The sequence below is a fragment of the Molothrus aeneus genome, chromosome 1 (genome assembly GCF_037042795.1).
Source record: "Molothrus aeneus isolate 106 chromosome 1, BPBGC_Maene_1.0, whole genome shotgun sequence".
Taxonomy (NCBI): domain Eukaryota; kingdom Metazoa; phylum Chordata; class Aves; order Passeriformes; family Icteridae; genus Molothrus; species Molothrus aeneus.
This window is the reverse complement of record NC_089646.1, coordinates 7158650-7186408: the sequence shown is the minus strand read 5'-3', so window position 1 is coordinate 7186408 and position 27759 is coordinate 7158650. Positions and strand designations below refer to the sequence as shown.

The 27759-nt window shown below is 39.1% G+C and overlaps 1 protein-coding gene across 3 annotated transcripts; it reads right to left on the bottom strand.

The window, feature by feature from the left end:
- Positions 1-27759, bottom strand: ACTR3B (actin related protein 3B). Of its 3 annotated transcripts, none has more exons than XM_066557329.1 (12): positions 27624-27759; positions 20232-20287; positions 18287-18411; positions 17235-17345; positions 16762-16857; positions 16500-16607; positions 15046-15189; positions 14280-14453; positions 11711-11803; positions 2017-2142; positions 1548-1631; positions 1-944 (listed from the first exon to the last, which is right to left on the bottom strand). In XM_066557329.1, exons 1-12 carry the CDS (start codon positions 27665-27667, stop codon positions 849-851), a joined length of 1257 nt encoding a protein of 418 aa, XP_066413426.1. In that variant the 5' UTR covers positions 27668-27759; the 3' UTR covers positions 1-848. The 3 variants fall into 3 exon arrangements, with proteins under 3 accessions (XP_066413426.1, XP_066413583.1, XP_066413504.1); XM_066557486.1 differs by having other exon boundaries at positions 1-940; XM_066557407.1 differs by lacking the exons at positions 16762-16857; positions 17235-17345.

The following is a 27759-nucleotide window of genomic DNA, read 5'->3' as shown; positions in this document are numbered from 1 at the left end:
TAAAGATGTTAACAGCTTTTATTTCACTGGTGCAAGGCCCATGTGTCACCCACCACTCACCAACAGCAAAACAAAACATCATCTCCTAAAAAACAGTTTCAGAAAATTCAAAACAAAGGAACAGTGGCTATAATAAACTTCATACAATACTGTAAATCACTTTGCATCATCCAAACATGAACAGATCCATTTCTATCATACATGGCTTATTTTTTTCTCCAAAAAAATATACCAGCACTGATCCAATACATGCCTCACACCTGGAAATGCATAACACCATTCCAATGACATTGACAGCTGTTCATGCTTAGAACTAGTCATCAATTCACCCTACCAATATCATAAAATACAAAATGGTATGAAAACCTACATTTACAAAGTACTTTCCCAATCCTGCAATCTATTCCATTTGGGTAGGTACCTGTATCCATTCCAGCTCCCCTAAAGGCAATGTGGTATTTAGTGCTCCATTGCTAAAGGTTTGATTGCAAACTCAGGGCACAAGTGGGAAAGGTTTAGATCTTTCCACAAGCAGTAAAACACTGCCTTATTCTTCAAGATTCAGTTTCAGTAGTATTTGCACAACCTCCTAAATCGAGACTTACCTATTTTCAATTACCTCACATTTAGGAAGAAAGAAGGAAAGGCTCTGAGCAGTCAGCAGAGAAATGGCTCGTACTGAAATGACTTGGGGCTGTAAGCTGTGCTTTAGTGCACAATTGTGATCCAAATGCCTCAGAGTTAACCACATCTTGTTTCAGTATTTACAGTATCTGCTGCCTTCCTCTGCACTGCAAGAGTTTCTTCACCAGCACAGTATCAGAGATCTTATTTCCACTGGATGAGCATTATGACATGACTCCAAAAACGGGATTATGACGACAAATACTAGGGCCATACTCTTCATAGTCCTTCTTGGTGTGACATACTTGGAAAAACTCTGGCTATAAAAATATAAAACAAATCCCCCCAAAAGCATAAGAATGTAAGCAGAAAAAATCAACAAATAAATAACATCTTGGCATTTCTTTAGATTGCAGGTTTACGACATTGTATTACATTTTGAAATATTAAAAAATGAGAAATATTAGGATATGAATACAACTAATCAAGAGAAGTTTTTCTGGTCACAAGACCAGAATACTTTTAAATACAGCAGTAAGAAATCCCACTTGGCAGACAGCAATTGCTCCCATTTTCCTGTATTTGCTTCTCTCTTGCAATTCTTCTCTCAATTTAAGACCATTGATTTGGATTCTATATTCCTGAAGTCCTAACTAATCTCTAGTGATGATTAAAGAATAAAGGCACTATATGGGAACTATCATATCAAAGCTACTTTAGAATTATGTCAACTCCTGATATCCTTACTTGAGCAAAGCTCCCATTTGCCCTGTACAAATTTTACTGAGATAAAACTTGGGTAAGGATTCCAGAATGTAACACTGGCTGCCACAACAAAAAAGTTTAGAACTTTGTACTCAGATCAAATACACCCAGAATTCAACATGCAATAAAAATTAAGAATAACTTTGATGGAGACTTACTGTTGAAGCCAGCATGGAACCTCCAAACCAAACTGCATAACGCTGCATGTGATGTGTTATCACTTGAACTTCCACTGGTTTGGGCTAAGGAAAACAGTTCATATTTAGTTGGTTTTCAAACTTAACATGGTCAGAACCAGACACCTTCAGCCCTCCATTCACATCATTTATTACTCAGATACGCTCCCCCTAGGAGACCAAGTCATAAAACTCTTCATGATAACTATGATGAAGGACACAAAGTTAAATCCCTCTTGCCTAATGCTAACACATCTCCTAGAAGGAAAACCCGAACCGCTCACAGTAATTTTATAAAGAGATGTCATCACTGCAAGGCTACCAGTGTGCTTTTAACAACACATAAACAAATCCTACTGACTTTACAGCATATTTTCACTATGAGGTGAGAACTTTCAAATTGATTTCTGTCATTAGTCATGTAATAAATGCACTTGAAACACACACTCACTTTTATCCGACCACCACTGAGCTCCTCGCTGAGCCGCAGTCTCGCATCCACCACTCTCTTCAAATCCCTCTGCAGTCGTCGTCCAAAGTCCCTGAACATGGTGGAGCCTCCTGAGAGGACCACATTCTGTGCAGAAATTAAAAACACATTCTGTAAATCCATCTTTAAGCAAGTTTCCCAACAGCCAGCACTGCAGAGGTGACTGAATTTCAGCATCATTAGGAAGCTGACAAAGTAGGTAGAACCCTTTCAGCACCCTTCAAATCACAGGAACTTCATGGATCCCCTACTTTTCTCCTTTAAATACAATTATGTAGAATGGGTTATTACAAAGGAGGATTCCATTAAAAATAAGCTTGTACTCTACATACACAAAGCAGCAGAAATAAGACACTACATCAAGAAGTTTCTCTAGGGATGTTCACAGCAAGCAGTTTTAACCCTGACACTAAATAAGGCTCAAGCCTCATCATATTACATAGGTACAAGAGCTACAAAATTATCTAGAACTCTCTTTTCTTTTTTAATTTCCAGAGTTCTTCAAAAAGGCACCACATCTTCACAGAGAAAGGTATGATGCCTCTTCCCTTGCTTGTCTGGTATTACTCAGTTTTCAGAGCAGAACCAAATGCCTCTCAGCCTGGACTTGTACTTGGATTCTAAACAGACATTTTAAAATTTCCCATCCCTAATTCTGACATTGTTGCAGCATCCCAGACTAACACAGGAGTAATTTCAAGGTGGGGGATTCAAAATAGGACCCCTAGAACATAACACTGGTGGCAGCAAAAATGCATTTTATGATCAGAAAAAAGAACTCGACAAAACTGCACATGTGCCTTTGCACAGTGCTAAAACCTTTGACACACGTCCACAAGGAACTTAGATCAGGAGTTCATTGTACACAGGTCCAAGGATTATGTCTCAGTAACACTTTTTGACACTGCAGAGCAAGACTATGCACATAATGAAAGAATCCCTGACCCACTGTTTTCAGCCTGCACATGGATCTAAAGAGTCAAAGATATGCATAATAAGTGTTCAGACTTGCAGGGTGCAGAAATACTTGGGTTTTAAGCAACAAATTATCAGGGAAATCTTGTTTGTACCTTGTAAAGTGAGAAGAAAGCTGTTTGTTTTTCATGAGAAAAAAAAAATCCCTGCACATCATTAAACCATTACAGTATGAAAAACTCATTTCTTCACAGCTTCAGATTATCTACAGTATAAAAGAATGCATAACAAGGCAGGCGTGCTTTAAAGAAAAAAAGCACAAGTCTCAGTAACATTAATGAAACATTTCCAAAAGAAAAAGAGGAGGACAGAGAAGATGAAAGGAACCAAAAATCACAGCTGATTCTAAAGTTAAAGCAGGAGAGAAGATTCTCCCTACTCTCCCCACACACAAGAACATCTCTTCCCCTGCATCAAAGTGGTCATGCACTCCACTTGGGAAAAGGAAATTGCTAATGGGCAAAAAAAGACAACAACCAACCTGAGTGATGAAATAGCAATTAAAAAGATGTCATCAGAAAATATTACCTGAAGAAAATGAAGTTGGCAAAGAATGTGAAAGCAATAATTCTATTCTAAGCAAATTAAACTTCAAGCATGCTCCACAAAGTGGACAATGCTATCACTAAAAATAGATTCCAGAATAAACCAAACAATAATTTTTCTAATACATCCAAGACCAATTCGTGTAACTACAGAGTTAGCAGCATCACTGAGAGGATCTTTCCACCTAGTTATCACTCCAGGCTTACAGGCTAAGAAGTCACATCTTTTTCAGATTTTGACTATTTAAGTACTTCTACACACTGAAATCAGTTCAACAATAACACTGCCAAGGAGACCAAAGGCACCAAGGTACAAACGTTGAAAAGATGAGTCACCTCATTATCACCTATCTGGACCAGCCAGGCTAAGCAAAATTCTGGATATAAGTAGGCAACACCAACTGCATTTAGAAGATGTTTAATTATACACTTACAGTTCCCCTGCTCCCTGCACTATTGTCAGTGCCAGACCAATCCATGCTAACTCTTTAGCAGAAGACTTGTCATGCAGCCTTCAGCAAGTTCTCAACTCAGCAAGTCAGCTCAGAATCCTGGTACTCCCCACTTAGAGAAAGCAGAATCCATATCCATTCCAAACCCCTCAAACACCACCTTACAAAGGACACAATAAAGGTAAGAAAAAATGGTCAGATTAAAATAAACAAAAACAAACCCCAAAAAACAACCAAGGGGGCGCCACCCACCTCCCTCCACCCTGACCTCTTAAATATCTTCTCTAGACTAAATCTGAGTAATTCCAATAACTACTTAAAAACTATAAAAATAAAGCATGCTAAATACATCTGTGGAGGAAGCTCACTAGTGATGTTTGGGTTTTCAGCCTTTCAGTGAATCCTCTGGCCTCCCAGAGAAAGACATCAAAGAAGTTAGGCTTTAAGTATCTGTTTCCAGCTGATTCCTTTAAAGAAGACTTCTTCTGATCTTACTCTGCTCAAACACACTTCAGCTGGTTTAAGAGCTCAAGCAGCCCACATGTTTCTCAGCTAACACCAATTATCATACCTGCTGATGGAAAGAACCTCCAGCTGGTTTCACTTTTATGTGAAACGTTCAGCTAACTGGCTGAACATTTAAGTTGTTGTTTTGAAATAATGTGTTCCCTTAGCAGAGAGGGACGAAGCTCTTCCACACACCTGAAAAAGTTCACCACAGCAAGCAAATAAATGGAAATAGGCTGTTTCTGGAAGAAGACCAGGGAGTGGATACCAATCACAGAATCATTAAGGATGGAAGAGACCTCAAAGATCATCAAGATCACTTCAGAGGGCTTGCAAGAAATTCCTCCCTTCTCATCTGTACCTTTTGCTTCTCTTATGAACTCTGTGGTACTGAGCTTCTCCTTGCACCATTTCTGATATTATGCCTGCACAATGTAACACTGCAGAGATATGCAATTACCCAACAAAGCAACCCAGCTCCTGCAACAGAAATCTCTGACTAAATCAAGCTCACATAAAAATTCCAAAGAGTGAAATTAGCTCCTGAAGAACTCAGCACTACCAAACACAAGGTGCTGATCTGGTTTGAGCATCTTCACACTGCTTCTGTGGTGTGAGCACACTCTCAGCTGGACACAGCAGACTTTGCAGCACCAAACTGAAAAGCATCCCCTGCTTTTCTGGCAAGTAAGAACAACACATCCCATTTTCCTTTCTTTCCAGCTGACAGCCTAAATTAAAGTTAACATGACGTGACCAGACCACCAGAGACATGTAATGAGATCAATATATGACTGTTAATAAAAATTATTATGGGTAAAACCAGGAAGGTTCACAAGCTGAAGCCAAGCACTTCATTAGCAAGTGAATCAATTAAGCTACACGTCTCTGTTAATTTGGTAAAAACAGGGCACTATTTGCCAACACAGTATGGAAAGTATAAGGATAAATATTGTTCATACCAAACAATAAATATAGCACAAAAAAGTACATTTATTGTGAGAAATACTATTTTTAAAGTACATTTACTTCTAATAATAAAGAAATAATTTCTTTTTCCTTAAAATCATGAATTTAATGTTCATTTCACATTTCAAGTCACAGCAAGAAATTTCAGCATGACTCATGGTGGTTCCATTCTGCAGAAATCTGCCTCAGACACAAAAGGAACCAGAAAATCCTGCAGATGCACTGAGCTATTGTTAAACCAACTAGCAGGAGTAATCTTACAAATTTATTTACAGCTGTGATGGGAATAAGCAGGGCTTCTGCTCAGTACTCCTGTGCTACAATGACAGAGTTAATTGAATCTCTTGGGGCTTTCATTAAAATACTGCAGGAATGCTGCAGTATTCAGCAGGAATGCTCCTCCTTTCCCATGTCCTGTCATGGTGCCAGCAGATGCCATGGCCTAGCAGTCTCTCCACTCTTCCCTCACCCCAGAGCCTCCCCAGTCTGCTCTGGGGCAGTAACAGGGAATTTCTGTGGTGCTGGAGCACAGGCAGCAAAGCCAGTCCTACAGTGCCACCTACCCACCACACTGTGCAGCTGGAGCTCCTCTCACACCAAGGGTTTCTATTTACCAGCAAATCAAGTCAGAAGTGATATCAGGGGGTTTTTACCACCCAGTTTGTCTCTGCACCCAGGGCCTGTCCAGTGTTTGAGGACAGGCTCTTGTGGGTTTGAGAGTTGAACTTGCTGAATGAACACTGACACAACAAGGGCAGCCCAAGTCTTAAATGTAGCAAGGAGCTTGACTTCATAATTTCACTAAGTTTTCATTTTGAGAGAGACTAATCTGAGTCCACAACAGCTGCACACCCAGCTAAGAAGTCACCTTCTCTAAGGAAAAGAGCCCATTTGTCAAAATCTTCTCTCCATGCACCTGTGTTTCCATGGAAAACCTCGATAATCCATCTCCAATAAAACACCAAATTTGCCAATATCCTACAGTCCCTCACCTCATGCACAATTTTAAACTCAAGAAGTTGGCTTAGAAGTTTGAGGTCAAGGATGTTGTCATTTCATTCAGTATGACTTGAATCATGAATGCTTAAGCAGGCTTGGCTAGGACCTTTCAGAGGAATTTCTGACAGAATTTACCTGGCTTCAGATGTCATTCATCTTATATTCTTTCTTTCAGGTATTTGTGCTAAAAACACAGCAGAGAATACCAGAAAAAAAAAAATCAATTGCTGGGACAGTCAGTGACCCTACACTTCTATCCTTTGTTCTGGGAGAAGGCAAGGACCTCAGAACTTAATACTGTTCTCATTTAACTCTGGAAGTACCAGGGGAGAGACTCTGGATAAGGAAAAAGAAAGATCAAGTAGAGTGTGGAATAAAAGGGATAGTTTCTGAATCTGTTACTAACAAAAATACTATTTATTAGGACAGCAAGCAGCTTTTAAAACTTTTCAAAGCCCTTTGTCCACCTCTGAAGTTATTGTAACTGCATTCAGGAGGAGACTCTTTTTGACACTAAACACCAAAAATTCATATCCTAACTGACAAATGTTAGGACAAGTTTCAGAGCACTTTCAGGTTGAAAAGAAACTTTTAAATACCAGCTAGTGATGAAAACATTCCAGAGCAGCATCTGCTGTGGCTGTACCACAGGAGCAGATGCTCATCACTGATCCAAGCTGGGGGTGCAGTAGTTATACAGAATTTACTGGTGTGCTCACAAGAAGCTGAAAGCTGGGGAAGGGTCTCATTTTTGTGCAGACCACAGCCCCCATCATGCTACTGCACTCTCCCTGTAATTTCTCTCTATTTCTGAGCTATCAGTTATACCATGTAGTCATATAAGTACAAGAAAAGGTTGTACAACAGTATTTTAAGAAAAAAGGAAGATAAGAAATTCTCAAAAAAACCCCAAAAACCTATAGATGAACTATACACATTCTTCCCAGAGAACACTAAGGGTGATGGAATGTCTCACTGAGCCCCACAAATGCAGGATTTTTAGCTGCATGCAGGATGTGTTATTTTTCAGTGGAATTCAACACACAGGAATTGTCAATGTAGCCAGGATGCCAAATTGTTTCATCCATATGGTTAAGATCCAAAAATTATCTCCTCTGTCAATTCTCATTTCATTTGAGCACTTATTTTAAATTTCAGTTTGCTTTCTGAAGCTTTGGGTTTGCAAAAATAAAAAAAAATTAAAGAATAATCCCACCAAAACCCACCTCATTTCTTCAAATTTCAATGCAAGTCCCCTGGTTTCAAACCCATATCTATTTTTTTTCTGTTTTGCAGAAAGCAATTCATCCCAAGCAATCCAGATCTCTCAACTCTATGTTGGAGAATACAAATCAGTTTTTCCAAGCAATCACATTAAGATGATGTAATCATGGGAATTAGAGAATGCATTGCTGGCAATCATTATACAATTAAAAAAGGCTTCATCATGTGTGAAAGGATGTTTGTGCTTGGTATTGAACAGCTGCAGGTTATAGGATCTTGTGGAGGCACAGAGAAGCTGACTTCAGTTGTGGGATGGATTTCTAAGGGTGCATATCCCCTTCTCCAGGCCCCAGTGGGATCTGAGAAATGCTCATCAGGCCTCAGCCCTGACAAACTGCACTTGGACCAAGCCCTTCTGGAGCTTAACAGAAACACTGTCTGTTCCCACAACTAACAGGTGCAAAGTGAGAACCTGTCTTTTAACAAACAGCCTTGGAAACTTATTTCTTACCCAAATAACAACTCAAGTGAAATAATAGTTCTGTTATTAAACTTCCAAAGAACCTTACCAACTCAAATTGTGGCCAGGATGGGAAAGTACTGTGATTAAAGCCCACTCTCTACTGGTCCTGTAAATAGCAGTTCAAAGTGGAATTCTTTTGAGCTCTCAATTCCCAGAAAATTAGGGGCTCATGTGTATGTCTCAAACACCAATAACTAAATGGCTGTGGAGCCAACCAAGGACTGCTGGTAACAGCAGACAAGAATTGCTGGTAATAACCAGGGACTACTGATATTAACACACTGTGAGGAAGAAGAGGATTTGGCTGGAGAAGAGGGGCCAGGCACACATAGGGCTTTTGTCCATGAGAACAAACCACAACACAGTACAAGGAATGAGTGGGAGGAAAGTGGCATGCACTACAGGGTGGGAATACTGCCACCTAAAGTCCCCAAAGCCACCCAGCCCATTTCCAGAAAGGCCAGAAAGAACAGACTGCACATGGTAACTAATTTACATGGAAAGCAAGAAACCCGTATTTGGGGCAGAGAAACCTCTCCATTAAAAGGTGTCCCCACCCCAAGCCCAGGGGTGCCCCCAGGACATGTCATTGGCCAGACTGATGCAGTTGGATCAACACTGAAACCAGGACTGGTGCTTCCTCTTTCTCTCTTTCTTTCTTTAATTCATCTCTCCCTCTTTAATTCCTGTCTTCCCTTTCACCCTACCCCTTTACCCAAAACCTACTGCTGTGTGCTTAGGTAGCAGGTCAGGGACTAACAGACCAATTTCCATGCCAAGTGTGTCATTTATCAATAAAACTTTCAGATTCTCTGACTTTTGTAATTTCTTTAACCAATGAGCATTTACAAATCTTAGATGCTTTCTTCCCTTTAGGTTGGGTTGTCACAGATCTGGCTAAAGTCTTATCAAGCTTCTGCTGGTCCAAACATCAACATGAGGTAAGATAACTGGCCTTGTGAGAGAGATGTTGATCAGATTAGGAAACAGGGATACTGCCAGTAAAACTCAGAAATACCATAGGACATCAAAAGATGGGCTATGGAACAATGATTCAAGGGCTACATCCCACATAAAACCTGCAATAAGGATACTCTTGGGTATTTTCTGCAGTAACACTGAGGAAGAATCCAAATACGTTTGATGGAAACTCAGCTCCAAAGCACAGGCCCTTGGCTGGCCACCACTCAGCACCATGGGAAGTGAAACTGATAAACCTCAGAGAGGAACTATGAGTGGAATATTTCTGCATCCATACACTCTTTTATCCATGAGAACAAGGGATGCTCATCCCTTTGAAGTGACCTTGCTTAAAGAAGATAGCAGTTATTACCATTAATAACTACTGACATCTCTCAGTACATTGCACAGGTAACTGTGAAACATTATTTTAATTCAGCAAGTATAATGAAAAACAGTAAAAAAGGAAAAACAAAGCTTCCATCAGTGGCAAGCCAAGTGAAAGTTATTTGTCTACTGATTATGATGAGGCAGAAGTAACTTGACCTCAAATTTTAAACACCATTTTCTAATCAGTACCAAACCCTACCCCTACCAAGCAAAGAAACTGCTCTGAGGAAGCTCTGGTCTTTCAGATAAAAAGCAGAGACCCCTAAGCACAACCACACATTAAGGGGTTCCTAAACTCTGCTGCTACCTAAGCTTGAAGTCTTTGAAGACATCTACTGCATAACTGACATATTAATCTGTCAGGCAGTTCAACTTCCCCTTTTATCTTGCCCCACAGATCTGCTCTGCAGTGCTACATCTCATTCTAGATTACACAGAGTGTTTACCAGGCAAGGAGAAGAGACTGTAAAAATTTAATAGTTCAAAATTATCCTGAGACATGACTTAGTTGGAAACTTAGTGATAATTCTACCAGGTGAGGAACACTACCACCTTTTACATGAGCAGACAAATCTCTGCATGCTATAGCTTTATGCTGTTATTTCCAAAATTGTGCTGCTCCTGCACAAGCTTAAAAAGAGAACCATGGGATGTGGGATGTGCTGCCAATACAGACAAAGCTTGCCATGGACTATGCATGTCAGTACCTTACTTTTCACTCCATAAAGAATCAGGAACTGAAAGTACTCTCTGGACTACACCCTAGGGTTAAGCAGGTTTAAGTTGGCCTAATTGTTCTCTCCTTAAATATTTTCAGTTTTCTTGTACTTTATAAGTGATGCAGTACTGACTACACTGCAGACAATGGGCAGGTACAATATAAGACCATGAAAAAAAATATTGGAAACCACCACTTAATAAATCAGGGGAAGGAGGGTAGTGAGAGGAGTAACACCACAGGATAACCCTTGAAATGGGCAAAACTAGAAGTCCTTCATGCCCAAGAATTCACTTTACAAATGTCAGATACAAATAACATCCCTCTGCCACAGCTCCTCAGGGACAATACTTACCTGTGTATTGAGCCTTTACAGAAACTTTTCTTTCAAAACTAAAAAGCAGCAAGTATCTAGTGGCATTCAGAAGTGGCACTTTGTTTAATTTCTATCCAAAGTTCACATTTCTCATCGTGGAGAAAGTGGTAGCCATGCACATGCTGCTGGCTACAATGCTGGTATTTATTCCTAATAGGAATGTGGTTTTTGTTGATGGAGTGACAAAATTATTTTTTTGTTTTTTAAAAAGGAAATAAGTGTAGAAGTTTTAATTTTTAATTAGGTGAAAAGACATTTTCTAGGATTTAGGATTTTATTTCAAACTTAAGGACACTTAATTGGAAAGGAGCTAAAAAGTTTTGTTTGTGTAATTTATTAGAAAAAGAATAGAAAAAAGAAACTAATTGTTTTGTGAGGTGTTTTACCAGGGGCAAGGAACTCTTGCACCTGGCTTGATTTTTCTTTATAAAGAGTTTTGTTATTTTGCCTTTTATTAAAAGCTTTTTGTTTCCAACTCTACTGTCACTGACATATTTTATGAAAAATTCTTTTGCCAGGATTTCTTTTCCTGGGAAGCTGGGAAGCTTCAGCTTCTCCATGTTTTGCTCCTCTGGAATGTGATTTGGAGAATTGTTTACCCAGCATGTGAATTGTTTTTAATTAATGGCCAATGACAGCCAGCTGTGTCAGACTCTCTGAGTCTGTCACAAGATTTTATTATTCATTCCTTTCTAGCTTTCTGATGTCTCCTTTCTCTTTCTTTAGTAAAGTTTTAATATATCATTTTCTTTTAATATAATATAATGTCATAAAATAATAAATCAGCCTTCTGAAACATGGAGTCAAGATTCTCATCTCTCACCTCATCCTGGGGACCCTCAGACACCACCACACACCACCACAAAACCCATCCTGGTAATTTTAATGCCTTCTAAAGTAGCTGAGCTATCTTGAGTGTGAAATCTATCTCCAAAAGCTTGTGAGACCTAGCTTGAAGAGACTCTTATTTCAATTCCTTAAATAAATGAGATGAGTCCTACAAGGGAAAGGCCGTACCTTGTATAACGGCCGCCGGACGTCAATGGGACAGTTCTGTATCACTTCATCCACTACATCCGAAATGGACTCCATGAAATCAGGGTTGGCAAACTAAGATGAAACAGAACAGGCATTAGATTTTTTCATCCAAAGAACAGAGAAATTAAAAATGCAGAAATAAGACTGTGGAGAGACCTTATAATAGGGGATGACTGGGAGTTTCAAGTCTTGCTCACAATTTATTCTACATTCAAACAAACACTTCTCTGCAAGGGAAATGAGAATTTCTTTTTTTTTTGCTAGGAAAATCAGATTCTCTTCCTTGGTCAGAAATTCAATGTTTACAATTGATGCACGATGCACTTTTATTGCCTGCAAGATGAGTTTGAGTTTTCCTGCAAATTAAACACACTGTTACCACTCACTGTGGTCCTGCCTTTCCTTTCAAGTGAGATTAGAAACACCAATGGGCAAATCAGAATGCTTCCCTGCAAAAAGATTTTAATGCTACTAAAACACTTCAGTTAAATTCCCACCAAAAAGTCAGATTTCTTTTCCCAAGCCCAGGAAGCATCTAATGTTCAAAAAAGCATAAATAGTCTAAGATTTTGAGCGAAAGCCCCTATCAATGCAAACATGAACACAATGCTAATGTAAATTTCTGCATTTATAAAAGTAGAGAGTTAAGAGTTGCTAATGCTAGAAAATAATCTAGTGGAAATTTTCCACTTAAAACTTAACATAAGCTTTAAAGTAAAGAACTGGTAATAGCCCATAGTTTTTTTCCTTTCAGAGGGTAAACTCTAAAAATTTTAATTAATTACCAATACATAATAATATATTATTGTAGATATATTATAAGCTTTGGTGTAGAAGTATGTGGGATTTAAATTCAAAACAAGATGAAGTATCTACATGGATGAACAAGTAACAACAGTCAAGCATAACAAGTATACACTGAACTGAGAAAAAATTAGCAAAGGAAGTTGGCTCAGAGCTCAGGAGCACTAAGAATGATGGGAGCAGTTCCCAAGAATTCAAATTAACTTCCACAGTAAGAATGAATCATGCAAGAAGCAAAAAAAATGAAGCCACATAAACCAAAAGAGAAGCTGCTGCACACTGACTTTTCCTCTGAATGAACTACAGCCTGAAAACTCCTGAGCTCTCCATAAAGATATTGAAAAAACAGCAGGGAAAAAGGAATAAATAGGAATGAGAGTTAGGGTATAACACCATCCCAGAACAGGGACAACAGAACTGAATGTAAAATTGCAGTCTGCCTGCCAATATGATATGGTTGGAGAATGGCAAATAAAATCTCTAATTTAAAAAGTAGAGAAATAATCTGGATAGCCACAAACCCCAAGACCTAACTCCAGGAGTATTAAAGACTTCAGAACAAATCCTGTAAACTGAAAATAAGAAAAGATTACAAGACAGCTTTACCAAAGGCAGCTTTTACCTAGCTAAGCTGCTGCCCTTTCAAGTGAGGAGTTAATGAAACACAACAAGAAATTCTCTTTGGATGCAGTACACATCATCTATTATATTTTTCTTGTCTAGGAAGTCAGTTCAGGTTTGGGTGGTTTTTTCAATACAGCATCAAGAAACTACCAGGAAATTTAAAAAAAGGAAATTGGTCCTTTATCCCATTCCCAACAGTCTTTTTAGAGACTATGGAATGAGAAAATCTTGAAATGATGTCTGACATGGGATTCAGTACTTCTCTGTTAAATCACATTGGTAAACAGCAGGGAAGAAAAACTATTTAGAGATTTAATATTGGCAGAAGATCAGATGGCTACAAACTGACCAAAGAAGATTACAGCTGGAATACAGACAAAAGGTAGCAGAAAGAAGCTTTTTAATATTCTTCCAAGGAGGAGGGTAGAAAAAAGGAAGCTTCACCAGTATTGATGTGGATTTTAATAAAACCTTTTAACAGTATTACAGACTATGGGTGCCTGACTAAGTTCAACTAAGTGTGCAGGAATGGAGAGGACCTGTATTAAAACCTGACTCCTTCCTTTCAACATTATCCTGACTCCTTCCTCTCAACAATATCCTGGAACTCACTCAAACTGAACTATCAAAAACCAGAGAGATGAGGTACAGTAATCTTTCCCAGAATTGTACATACTACTTATGACCACACCAAGAGAGATTTCAATAGACTTCCTTCAAGGATAAATTTATCATCCATGCCTTACAAACTGACTCAGTATCAAAAGTCTGTATCCAATATTTAGAGTATCATCAATGCCATGCTTAGTAGTGCCCAAAGGGATTGGCAGCATACAAAGTATAAAGGCAGACTTGTTTAAAATGATGCTGAAAGGGGAAAATGCTATACAAAAACTGTGAAATGAAACAATTACTTCCCAAGCTGAGATTGAAACAGGAACAGAAGAAGATGTTTTAAACGTTAGACTGGACACCACACAAACACTTTTCTGCTGTGCTGACGTTACCTGGGAGTGCACCTGGCTGTGTTCAGGAGACTCACTGGCCCCTCGCTGCCACGGGATGGCGCCCAGGCACCGGGAATGGCACAAGCGAGCACAGACCTGTTCCCTGCTCTTACCTCGGGGTGGAAGAAGATTTCTGGCCCGAGGAACCTCTCGTAACCAACATCTATAACAAACTTGGTTTTGTTGATGGCGTTGATGCCCGTGTATTGTTTGATCCACCTGCGAGAGTCCCCGTCGTACTTGGCAAATTCCTTCACTATGTCGGGGCAAATGTAACAGTATTTCTCCTGGTAAGAAACACCAGGTGTTAAAAATAGCTGACATCATTAGTACATCAGTGAATCAAAGTGCAACACAACCAGAAAAGAAAAATGTGAGCATTGTTACAGATGGAGCTGTTCAAGGGACTTTCCCACCCAAATCACTACTGAAGCTTCAGCCCCTCAAGGCACGAGGCCCATTTGCTTCCAAAGGGCTGCACACGCTGACTCAGCTACATTTGCCTCTCCCAAAATGAAAACATCACCAACAATAAAGAATTTCAAGGGCAAGCTTTCACTGCAAGAGCAGGCCTACACAATCACCCTACTTCTTTTTTTTTTTTTTAAGTTCTATTACAAAGCAAATTTTAAACAACTCCAAAGTTGAAATGCTGATTTAAGCTGCAGAACATACTCACTCCAAACAGCCTAGCATGAATATTTTCTTTCTCTTTCTCCTTCCCCCACACTTGATTGGATAAACCACCAGAAGCTGGTGTAATTGTAATACACTGCCTACATCTGCATTTTTAAGAGAGCCACTGGCAACTTGCTAGAGCCAAAAAATTAGCTCACAGAGATTTACTATGTATTTATTAAGAGATAAAGGAGGATGTACCTTTATGGCTTTTGCTGTCTCCAGAGATTGTTCAGGAGGAATTCCAACCTCCCTTTCCCTTAGAAGCTGTTGAATAAAGTAAGTAATATCTCTACCTGCAATAGGAATATGTTTGATGCAACTTCCAATTACATAGCCTTCTGCCTATGTAGGAGGAGAGGAAAAGACATATTTAAGGGGAAAACTTACTGTGTATCAATAATTAACATTCATTTTTATACTACTCTGATTTTCTATTAAAAGTAAAATCTTGAAACTTCAAAATCACTCTAAAAATGTGCACCCCACCACAAAGTGAATATAATTTTTAAAGACCTTGATTACCACATATAAACAGATATTGACTATCTAATAGATACACAAGTGATAAACATATCAGTCACATCTGTATATATTAGTCAGATCTGATGGTTCCTTTATGGTATCATCAGAAAAGCAAACATAATATAGATAAACCACCTGTGTTCTATTTGAGAGTGAAAAATTAATAGAAAAGAGTATAAAATTAAATTTCTCAGATAAGAAAAATCACATAGGAACAAAGAAAACACAAACAGAAGTAGGATCTTACAATAAGCACAACAAAAATAAGAAATCTACTTGCTGAATTTTTTTTTAGGATGCATTTACTGCAAACACTGGTATTGCTGAGCAACATTATTTCTTCCCTTGCTTTTTTTTACACTTTTCAGAGTTTCATGTAGTAAATGCTGTTTGTTCTCAGCACTGCCCATATGACAAAACACTGAGAAGATCAAGTTAACACCAAAATGCCAAGATGAAGTTAAAGGGAATCAAATTTTCATTTCTAATATGTCTGATCATTCAAGGACACAGAATGGTTCAAAAAATACACAAAATTACATCAATGGATGCCAGTATGTACAGATAACTCTGTATTTTTAACATCCTCACATAAACTGATGAGATTGATGATGTGTAAGAACAGGTACTTATAAAACTTTGTAGTTGTTTCCATATAAGCAGAGTGGAAACAATAAAATACAATACATTATATAAAAAGCACACATTACCAGGTATATTAAACAGTCGAAATGCAGGGTGCCTCTTTAATTCAGAGGCACAACCCAAAAAAGTTAGGCACAACCCAAAAAAGTTAGGATATTTCTTGTAAAGACACTCTTGGCATGCAGGAGACAAACCCATGATAATCATTGATATTTAAGAGAACTGAGGCACCACAGCAACAGAAGGTAAGGTTTCACAGAGAAATAGCTTTTTAAAAGCTGGATTGGTGGTTTCTTAGTGTGACTTTCCTGTAGTCTGCAAGCTGAATTAATACATAATCAAATACATACTTTTGCAAGGAAAGAAGTCTCAGCCAACACTAAAAATTTAAAAATAAGGTTTCATTTGGTGCTTCTTATTTAAATGTATAGTAAACAAACCCTGTCCAAAGCAGTGCTGATTTCAAAGTGCATCCTGCTCCTTACCACAGGGATGACGTGGGTCACTCCGTCACCGCTGTCGATGACAATCCCAGTCAGAGTCCTCTCCCCAACCTGCCGTGACGTCCAGGAGGCAGCCAAGGCCAACACTGCCTACAGCACAGAGAGTTTATATTTAGAAGCAGGCAGAGTGTTCTAATTTGCACTACTAAAAAGTACAGTTTCAAACATTTTACACACGTGCCTACGAAAGACCAAAACACTGCAGTTGTTTTCTACTTTACAAGAACAAATTCACTTTGTTCACCTGCACAGCAATGTAAAGTCCTGGGATGTTAAATGATTCAAACATGATTTCTGCAAGATATTCTCTGTTTTCTGGTGTGTTCAGTGGAGGCTCTGTCTGCAAAAACAAAGAGTTTTGAAAAAGCACCTCGATAGGATCCTGCCTTGATTAGTTCAGTATCAAGCCAATCAAACTTTTGGTAATCAAACTTTTAGAGTCCTCAGTGCTCTCAAAAATTTTCAAACAGAATTTAAACAGTGTGTGAAGCTTTTCAAAAGCAGTAGCTGACCTGCAGTAGCCTGCATCACAAAATTAACAGAATATAGTTAAAATACAGCTTTAAAGATTAGTTTTCTCCTCCCAACCCAAACCCTGTCATTGCTAGACAAATAAGACATACAAAGAAAAACCCTCAAGCAGAACTCCTTGTGCTTGGAATGGTATTTGGTTTTCCTCTTACAAGACTATTTCCTTCCCAGGCCTCATTAACTCACCATTAAAAAATAGTGATCCTCAGGCTCAGCTCGAAGGTACTTAAAGATGACTTGTTCCATGAACCTCTCCATGAGGTCCCAGTCCTCAACAATCCCATGTCGGATAGGCCACTGCAAGAGCAGGACTTGTCAGCACTGGCTCATGCAAGGACAAAGAAACCCAGCAGCAGGAACAGTCTGACACCTCATCTCACAGGAATCTCACCAAACTCATCCTGACTTGAATTCAGAGGCACAATTCAAATTTACCTCCTGCTCCCAAGTACTTCCAAGCCCAATTCTACCTTGCAGGACTAGCAACCAGAATCCAGACTCTATCCCTGTTAGTCTGTTGCAGAACTGTGGTTTTTAACCTCTTTTTGTATAAATTTTATCACTTAAAAAGTTGAGAAGCATACTTGGCTTCAATATGCCTTTCCATATTATAAAAAGAAATAAAGGCCATATAGGCTATATATTTTTCATCTAAAATTTCTGGCAGGGATGATGTTTACGTTTTGTTCAACATTAAGAACACAGCTGACATTTAAGTAACACAGAAGGATGTATAAAATATGATTTTTTTCCACACAGTTCATAAGCCAATAACGTTTTGTAAGTACAAGAAGTCCTTTACTAGGGTATGGAAAATATGATTCACAGAAAAGCTGCATTGAAGACAGCCCTTCACAAAACAATTGTGACTTTCCCTGAAGCAAAAGTATCCAACACATTTCCCAGTTTGTGTGCCATGTTAAAAGGGTACACTTTTAGCAAGAATTTAAATATTCAGTGTATATAACTATTTTAATAACTCAGAATTTTGAAAACTGAACAGCTGCAGTGTATCAATGAATATTTACACAAACACCAACCACACAAGACAGCACTAGTAAAACAGATATCTAAAAAAGGGTAAAGCCATGAACCAAATCATGCAGTTCTTAAAAAGCAATAAAAATACTTTACAAAAAATGCAAACGTGTTTTGAATGACTATCCAGAAGTCCTAGAACATTTTATCATAAAAATTTGAGACTTGGGAAAGGCTGTCAAAGTCTCCTGAATGCTCACCTTTGTAGCATAGGTAGGTTTATCTATGGCTTCATCTCCTATGAAAAAGTCCAGATCATCAACACCTTTCATCACCCTCCTTTGAGCCTGATCCCCCACTTTGGCTGACTCTCGGATTGCAATACCTTAAAATAAACCCAAAAAACAAATCAAAGCAAAATTAAAACAGTTAAATACCAAATGATGAATGTTTATTTACTTAAGGATTCTTTTCCAGAAATAAAAATTGGGATATAAAAAGTAGAAATCATATAAGTGATCTACTGACAAGCCAATAGAGCCAAGTTCATTCTCACTGCATCCTGCAGGATTCTGGTCACCCATCCCTCATTATTGTACCTAATAAATCACAGAAAATACTGAAAATGCATTTTGTTGCAGACTACAGCAGTCACTAAACCCATACAAGCGCATCATTCCAGTAAGCAACGTGATTTTCTGAGTTCCAACTCTAGAACAAAGACCAAGAACACAGGAGAAGAAGAAAATAAACTGTGTATTCAAAAATAAGTATTGGAGTCATTATCCTGGTTGGTGAGAAAGAGGAAAGAGGGAGGGGAGAAATCAATTTGCAGGGCTACAGAGAAATCTCTGGAGACACTTATGCTTCCCATTAGCAGCCTTCAACTATCACTAAAATTATTAGATGATGGCTGCTGTAGGCAAGAAGATGAGACAGCAAAAATCAAATCTGGGGCAAGCTAAAAATAAAAATGGAATGAAGTACTGCTAATGTAACCTTGTTTATATAGTTTTCTTTTAATGGGTCATAATCAGGGTCTAAATAACATATAGCAGAGTAGGCAGGCATCATCCACAAACACACCAAATACTACTAGCACCAAAAAATGACTCACAGGAAACAATTCTTTTGGAAAAATATCTACCCCCAACAGGTTTATAGTTGTATAAAACAGGAGTTACACCAAAATCACAGGAAATCCCTCTTATCCCATTTCTTTAAAATAAGACATTTAAATCTTTACCAGTGGTTTAGGTTTCAAATTTTACAATACTTAAAACAGTGAGACTGTAAGCAGTACTGCAGCTATACCTGGTGAAGAACTGTGTCCCCTTCACTCCTTTGGCCACCAATTACCTTTATAACTTCCTTATCTTTATACTTTCTCCCATGAGTAGCTACAAGGTAGTCTAGATGCATTAATAAGTAGTTAATTGGCAAAGTTTACAAAAAGTAAAAAGCAGCGTTTAACATAAATGGAGGTAACAGATGTCATTATAGATGTAAATACATAGTACTACTATTTATACATCTGTATATATATATATATATATACAGCATTTCAGAAAAACTATTAAGATGTCAATTAAAATCAAGAACACCAGAAAAGTATAACATTTTAAACAACTTTAACACACACAAAAAAATTAAAGAGTAAATCTGTTCAACAAAAGCATGTTAAACGTGCAAGAACATTTTAATTGGTAAACACACACCCAAAAGCAACATTTTCTAATAGGAACAACTTTTTTGAATATTAAACTGTCTACAGTCCCAGACAATGTAAATAAGGCAGACACCACCTGCACTTTAGTACTTAATTTGATTGGGAGCCTTCCCCCAGATTATCCAGGCTGTAACCATGGTGTCAGGTAGACAGGAGGTAAATTGCATTCTGTCTACTCAAGAGTCCTGGCCAAAAAATAATGGAGATAAAAAGAAAATTGGACTGGAGTTCTCTTCATCTTTGTCATAGCAACCAAGAGCTGGTTTAATGAGCAGCAGTCCTAGCTAACTGCAGACAAGGAGCTCTGTTTAGCTACACTCCAGCCAAGGATGCTAACAGGGTGAATATCACTTCCCAGATGGACACAGGACTATGAGGGCTGAGTTGGGAGTTGGAAGCATGTCATTTAATCCTCAAAGTGCTCAGTGACAGCAGTGTATGTTACAATTTGGAGGGACAAAAAGAAATCAACTCACATGATGGGATAATGAACTGAGGTTCTGTATTTCCTGCATAGCCAAGCTTTGTATACCTAGGGGGGGAAAAAAAACATCACCAGGTCATTAGATGCACTTAGATGCAAAAACATGAAGAAAAAATTACTTTCAATTCACTCCACTTCTTAAAGTAAAGGTGAAACGTGCATCACATGCCATGTCGATATTTTCTGGGTTATGCTTTCAAGTATCATCCTACTGAAAAGAAAACTCCAAGAGGGAAATATTTTAAGTGTTAATTTATTTTTCACACAACTTCAGCTTATGGATTTTGCTAGTGTTATTCATAACTATCAAGTCTGAAAACTCAACTCTTACTTTTTCCATCTTGTTGACCAGCTATGACAAAGGACAGGCAGGTCACATTGCACTCTTTGGGAAAAATTAGGGCCACACAGATTTTACCCTTCAGTTACCATGACCAAAGAGAGCCTTAGACTTTACATATTTGTTTAATATTCTCAAATACAGGAAAATGAGAAATAATACAGTATCACAAGTATAAACCACAGGAGAGAACTCTTGTTACAATCCTGATACAATTCCCTTTCAGGCCTTGAACAAACCACTCACTTTGTCACAGGTATATTATCTGTGTGTGATAAAAGACAAATACTACACCAAAGCAAGCCTGCACTGATGAAATGCTTTAGAAATGGGCAGCAGATGGTACAAAGCATTGATCATTTCTTTCAATATACATATAAGATCTATTTTAACAATTAAAGGCTTGAGAGGAAAGAAGGGGGAACAAAAAAAGTAAAGAGATTTTTACATAAAACCTGAAATTTTCTACAGGTGTTAGTGACTGCAAGCTACTCCAGGTCTTTAGCAACTAGAAATAATTAACATCCCAGACTCTGAAAGACAGCTCTATTTCCTAATAAAAAAAAAAAACAAACGAAAAAAACCCCACAATGACAACAAAACCCACATCAGAAACTGTTAAAAGAAAAACCAACCCAACTAAATTGATTGAATGCTTGCAGAAACTGATGTCATTCTTGAGTATTGCCATTAGCTTGAAACAAAGTACAGCAGCAGCAGGATTTGAGGGAATCAGCATTGTTCACATCATTTTTACACAAAAACCATAAAGCCATGATATTCTTAAATGAGACCAATCCCAGTCTAGGTCCTAAAGTGAATTTAAAGTCTTTGTCTGCATCCTACTTTCAGTATTTGCAAATAATATTATGCCATGGCCAAAGAAGAGGTTTGCATCTTCATTAGCAGCTTGAAAAGTAGGCTCCTCTTTACAGAGTATTTGGTATAAAAATAGTCATTAAGGATCACAGTTTTCTTAGATAAAGGAATTAATCTAAATTGAATTATCAATGACCTTGGACTTAAATATTTATATTTCAACTTCTCTTCAAAGCTATAGCTTCAATAGACTTCAAACAATAGTTAAAAAGCCATTCCCCCAAGGCTAAAAAGACAAGGACTGTGTTTTGCAGGCAAGGGTTTGTTGGGTTTTTAATCATCATTATAGACATATGCTTTCAGTCTAATCCAAATTGTTTATGCACACTTCCTGTGGCTCTCAGAAAAACATAATCAGGATGTTAAATCACACTGACTGTAAAGGAGGACATTACTAGTAGGAGTTCTTTTTATGATTATTATTGCATAGATTCCTCAGATTTTAGAATGAGGCCTACCTAGGGAATATTGTTAAAACATAACAAGCAACAACAGGAATTCCACTGGGATTTAAGAGCAGTACAGGCCATTTCCTCCTATTTCTCTCTCTGAAATGAATCATGACTAAATGAATATAATGAAAACCAAGGAAAATATTTTTATTTGTTTAAAAGACCTAGTTTCAAGACTTAGAAATGACAATTAGGCAGAAACATCATGAAAAAAAAAGCCTTTCAAGCCTCAGGGACAAAAACCAAAGGCAATACACATACATATATATACTTTTCATACAATTTTTATGTATCTGTGTGCATGAATAAACTAAAAGGTTCCTGCAGTCTAACCAGAACTCATTTCTTAAAGTAAAGTCTGGCCAAGAGGTGAGTTCAGTTTGCCATCTTTTCCCCCTCAACACACATGCTAAACTCACACCCACTCACAGTATTAAAAAAAGAAAACACTCTCTAAAAGTCAATTTGGGCTACCAGTCTGCAAGAGCTTCACCTTCCCTCTCCAGAATGGTTCAGATCCCCCTGCCAGGGTAATTTGTAAAGTTACCAAACCCCTACAGCTCAGTATTTTACAGATTCATTTTTAACCTGGGTTAATTCTCCTACTAAAATACTACCAAATAAGTTTATCTCTCAGTATCATGAAAAAAATTCTCTTCAAAGAATTAATCTCACAGAAGGTAACATATGGAAAGATTTCTATTGCATGTCATTAATCCATGAAAGACTAATATTAAAACAAAGAGAATAACTAAATTCTCAGTTCAATGGTGAAGCAAATAAGCAGAAAAACAAAATCTGTTAAAAAAGAAAATCCACTTAGGATCAAACAAGAGACAGACTGGAACAAGCAGCCACATTTCAGGTGTTTTTGACAAAACCAAATGGAAGGGAAACTCAAAATTTCTCCCAAGACCACTCAGGAAGAGAAGGAAAATAGATTATGCATTTGTGCAGCTCTTTGCTCTCCAGGAGCCTCAGGACATGGCAGACTTGGTCCCAGATCTCTGTTGTGCCCAGCAGGATCCAAACTCCTTCCACCTCTCAAGGGTACATTAAAATGTTTGGATGTCCCATTTCCAGCACCTCCTACAGAAAATATTCCCTTCCCCACATGATATTTAAATATTTACTGAACAGAAAAGCTCTGGACTTCAACAGTTACAGAGGGTACCTGGTCTCCAGTCCCTTCTCCAATGAATATTTAAGCATCTAAAACACAGTTTTCTTTCTCCTGGGTTACAGCCTAGCAGACTAATGGTAATGCAACATCTTGTGATCTGTAAAATTACAGAGACAGCTGTAGTGGAATGTGTAGATAATCAGTATTCCAACTTAATTTCATTAAAAGCAGCAATTTGTTGCCAGTGAGAGAGGAACCTACTGGAAACAGGCCAAAATATAGGATACTGCACTAAAAATTAGCAGAAAGCTGATCCAATAGACTAAGGCTATTTCATGCAAGGAGATTTGGAGGACTAGACATTTTGTTTTAAATCTCTGGAAATTACATGTTGTTGAAACAAGCAATTTCTAAAAATAGTGTGGTCTCTTCCATACTGTTATGACCAGGTGAAGAGCTTGCACACAAACCAGTTTCACAAACCTTTGCATGAGGATTGGTCATCCTAACCCTGCTCTCTTCTGAGGTCCCACCAAGATGGAAAGATGGAAGAACTTAAATCAAAAATTGACTCCAAAGATGTACAAATGGACTGCACTTGGAAGCAGATGCTGCACCCTCAGCCACTTTAGAGAGAAGAGATTTGTTTAGGAAAATTCTTCCCAAAGCATGAGAACAGATCACAAACTCAGGCAGTTGCTTTATCCATCTGAAAACACAAGACATCCAATTTTTCCCTGTACAAGTATGCAAAAGAGCAAAGCCCAAATGTGACCATTTTAGCATTTGATCACTCTCTATTGCTTTTTTGGTCCACATCTTTAAAACCAGGTGTTACATTCACACAAAAAACTTCTGAAAAGATAAATAAGAAGTGACTAAAAATAGCAGAATGCTTTGAGAAAGTCCTGTAAACAAACAAATAGCCTCTGTAAATAGAACACTTTCCCTGACAGCTAAGAGGCTGAATAACCAGGCTGCTGCTGCCAGAACACCTGTGCTGCCAGGCTGCCATAGCAGACTCTATTATCATTATTACAAGCATGGCTGAGGAACTTGCAACACGAGTTCTTCATGAAGATTTGGAAAAGCACTTTTGAAATCAAGGGATGGGAATAAAGAAGACATGAAGGAGAAAATATCAAATAGGAAAAAAAAAAATCTATTTTGTCTGCACAATTTACCCAAGAGCTTTTCAAAAGCAGCCACTATAAGAATAAAGAGTACAGTAGAGCCATTGGGTTTCTTGAGAAAGTCTAGCACTTTGCAGGACTGAAGCCTGTGATTATAAACAACAGTTAATTAACTCAAGTTCCTTAGACCCAGAACAGCAATTACAATAATGCCTGTTCAGAAATATAGTAAGAGAGAGGAAACATAGCATGTTCTGAGGCTCCAGCTATCTTTAATAGCAACATCATCAAAAAACACCTTGAGCTTCAAGTTTTAAGATCCAGTCCAGCTTACTTCTCCCAGAAATCAAGTATTTAAACTCATGTGTAAGACTTTGCCCAAGTACTTTCTCTTTACTAAAAAGGAATGGCTTCAATAAAGTACACCCTAACCAGAAGCACTCCTCAATCTACAAATACACTGAATAGGGGTATTTTAAGATACCTTTGTTTTGCTCACCCACCTACTACTGTTCTGATGTCCCACAGCTAAATGCCAATTAATAAAACTGGTTATGAAGTCTAATGCTATTTAAAACAGCAACACAAAAAGGGCTGGTAGTCCTAAGAAACTAAAAATAGCATGCCCTTCTCCACAAAAAGAGTGACAGCAATGTGTAAACTGATCACGAGGAGAATCTCACGCAGAGAAAATCAAGATGTAGTGCATCAAAACTGCACTATGTCATTTGCAAATACTGATGGAAAAGAGTATAGCAACTTGTTAACTATTTTTGCAAGATTTGTGAATAAAGAGTGAGCAGTTTATGGCAAAGGAAATTCAAGTCATCTACATCCAATAGACTAAAGGAACATTATCCTGTCCTCTATAAAAATATGTTTCTCACTGAAGGTTTGTAAGTATTTTTTATACACCTGTTCTTACTTTTTTTTGAGGAATTCTGGCATTTACAGGACTGAGGCATGTGGCTGGAAATTACAGTAAATTAAGCCAGTCTCCTTATGCTCAAAACAACAATAAAACCATTCTTTTAACAATTTTCTTTAAATCCCTTACATGAAAAAAAAAGATAGATTAGTGGCTGGACAGAATACCTCATTAAGTACAAGAGATTTAAGTAGAAAAGTATTTTATATATGCAATGTCCCACAGTGCAGATACCTTTCCCTTTCTGCTATGCTCTTCCCAATTTTTCATCTGAAAGCCCTTTCATGAATAATTTGAATGAATTGTTTGAAGCTTGTAACCCAAAGCAGACTCATTCTAACAATAAGAAGGTTTTCAGCCCACACAGAGGAAAATTTCAGAGACTGTGTATCAATGAATCAAGCTACTTCTTCTGGCTGCTTTTGTTCAGACTCGTTTCATCCTAAATTCTGCAAGACAACTTATTTCACATTCAGTAGTCCCTTTGCTGAAAAGTCTTCCATTTTTGAGTGCCCTCCAACATAGTCAAGCACAAGTCCCACCAGCAGAAATATGTTGTCTCCTGTGGATCAAGATCACTTGGAGGCATTGAAAAACAAACGTGCATCACTTGGGGACTATCCAAACTTTTCCTGAAACAAAACAATATACATGTCCCTCCCCCACAAAACCCATCAGCTTTACCCATGCAAGCACTAAATAGATTTTAGAAATTCTACTTCAATTATTATTTCTTTGAAAGGGCACAATAAGCAATGTCCTATCCTTATTTATTTTGTGCAACTGTTGGCCAGCAATATCTACTGCTAGTGCAACACTGGAATTACTCCACAAACTGAAAGCCAAGGGGGTCTCCTGCAAAAGGCAGCTTTGGCATTTCATGCATTTTCTCAGTTTTACAGTTTCTACTGTACCCTTTTTAAAGGATCCACCCAGACCTCCCATTTCTCTCTAAACTATCAAGTAGCAATCCTGTTAATATCAACAGATCTGTGGAGAACAGATATTTACAATATCTTCAGCAAATGTATAGAAAAAACCTGGGAAACTACCAACAAGTATCTAAAGAGCAAGCAGAATTAGACTCAAGGTAGAACCTGGTCTCTATTCTACTTCCAAAGTCTCCAGCTGTGAACTCCAGTATTCCTCACTGAGGGAGCAGACCTGGTTTCTGGCAAGCTAAAGTATAAGCAGAAACAGGCAAAGATTTCTAAAACTTTCATGACAGTTTAATACATATTTCAAAATGTGACACACTTTTTCAGGAGAAGGCAATGTGGCACCACAGCACTGGAAAGTGCTTCCTGTGGTTACCTAGGGATTGGGGTTTCTTGATTTGGTTGGATTAGTCTGGGGTTTGGTTTTGTAAAGATTGTTCCGTTCAGGAAATTTTAAAGATAACTTTCCAAGTATTAAAGAAATTAAAATAGTGTTGCAAATTCCCTGCAGAGGAAAGGCTGAATTAATGCAATCAGTGAGACTGCGTCTGACAAGTAAAGCTACTGCACGAATAGTTACTCATGGACCGGTGCTTCACTTCCTCTCCTAGGAGCTGTCTGTAACTGTTGGGCCAAAGGAAAGGTATTCATTAGCAAAAACGCACCACATATTCAGTATTACAGCTGAATTACAGCTCCCTCTGACACCTCCCCCGCTAAGGCACAGCAGGACTGGATGCTGAATATCCATTCAGGTCTTCTCTAGCACAGAGAGGTAGGACAGAGCCGCTCCTGAAACGCCTCCCAAGCACAGCCTATGCAATTCAGTCACTCCTGCCCTCAAAGACTTGAGTTACAAAACTTGTGGTGTGGTTAAGTACGGAATAAATCTCACACTGATCAGAGAAAGGTGAAGGGATGACCCAATGACCGAGCGCATCACTGGAGCAAGGCAGCGCGCTCCCACCTCAGCCGAAAATGCTAAAATTGCGAACGGCTGGTTTCAAACGGGGAAAGGAGGCAGGAGCCTGCTCTGAGAGCGGCCCGGGGCAGGGAGCTGGGCGAGCTGGGCTCCGTGTCCAGGCACGGCACGGCACCGACAGGATTGCCCCCGGCTCGGGCACCTCCGTGAGCCTCCCCAGGCATCGCCTCTGGACCGCTCAGTGCGGGCTCCTGGCTCCTCTCCCCTTCTGAAACCAGCCGTCCCCAATTTTAGCACTTGCATCATGCAATACTTCACAGCCAGAGGACACAAACGAACACGGGTCCCGAGAGAGAGGCGAAGAGGGCACACAGAAACACGCACGGCGGGGACACGGCAGGGCTGCCCCGCTCCGCGCTCCGGCGGGATGGAAGGGCAGGAGGGGCAGAGGGAGGACGAGAGCGATGGGCACCAGCCCGCTGAAGGCCGGAGGGGAGAGAAACCCTCAGCAAGCCCAGAGGCCACCGGGACACACGGCAGCAGCGCGGCCCCGTGCGAGGAGCGCTCGCCGGCAGCGGGAGGCAGGGGAGGGGTGCGGCGCGGAGACATACCCCCCCAGATCGTCCCCAGCACGGGCACCGGCAGCCGGTCTCCCCTGCCCGCACTCACCCGGTGCCGCCGTCGATCACGCAGGGCGGCAGGCAGCTCGCCATGCTGCGGGGCCGACACTGCGGGCCCTACGCCACCATCCGGGCGGCCGCCGGCTCCCCCGGCGCGGGCTCCATGCGGGCGGGCCCGCAGCGGC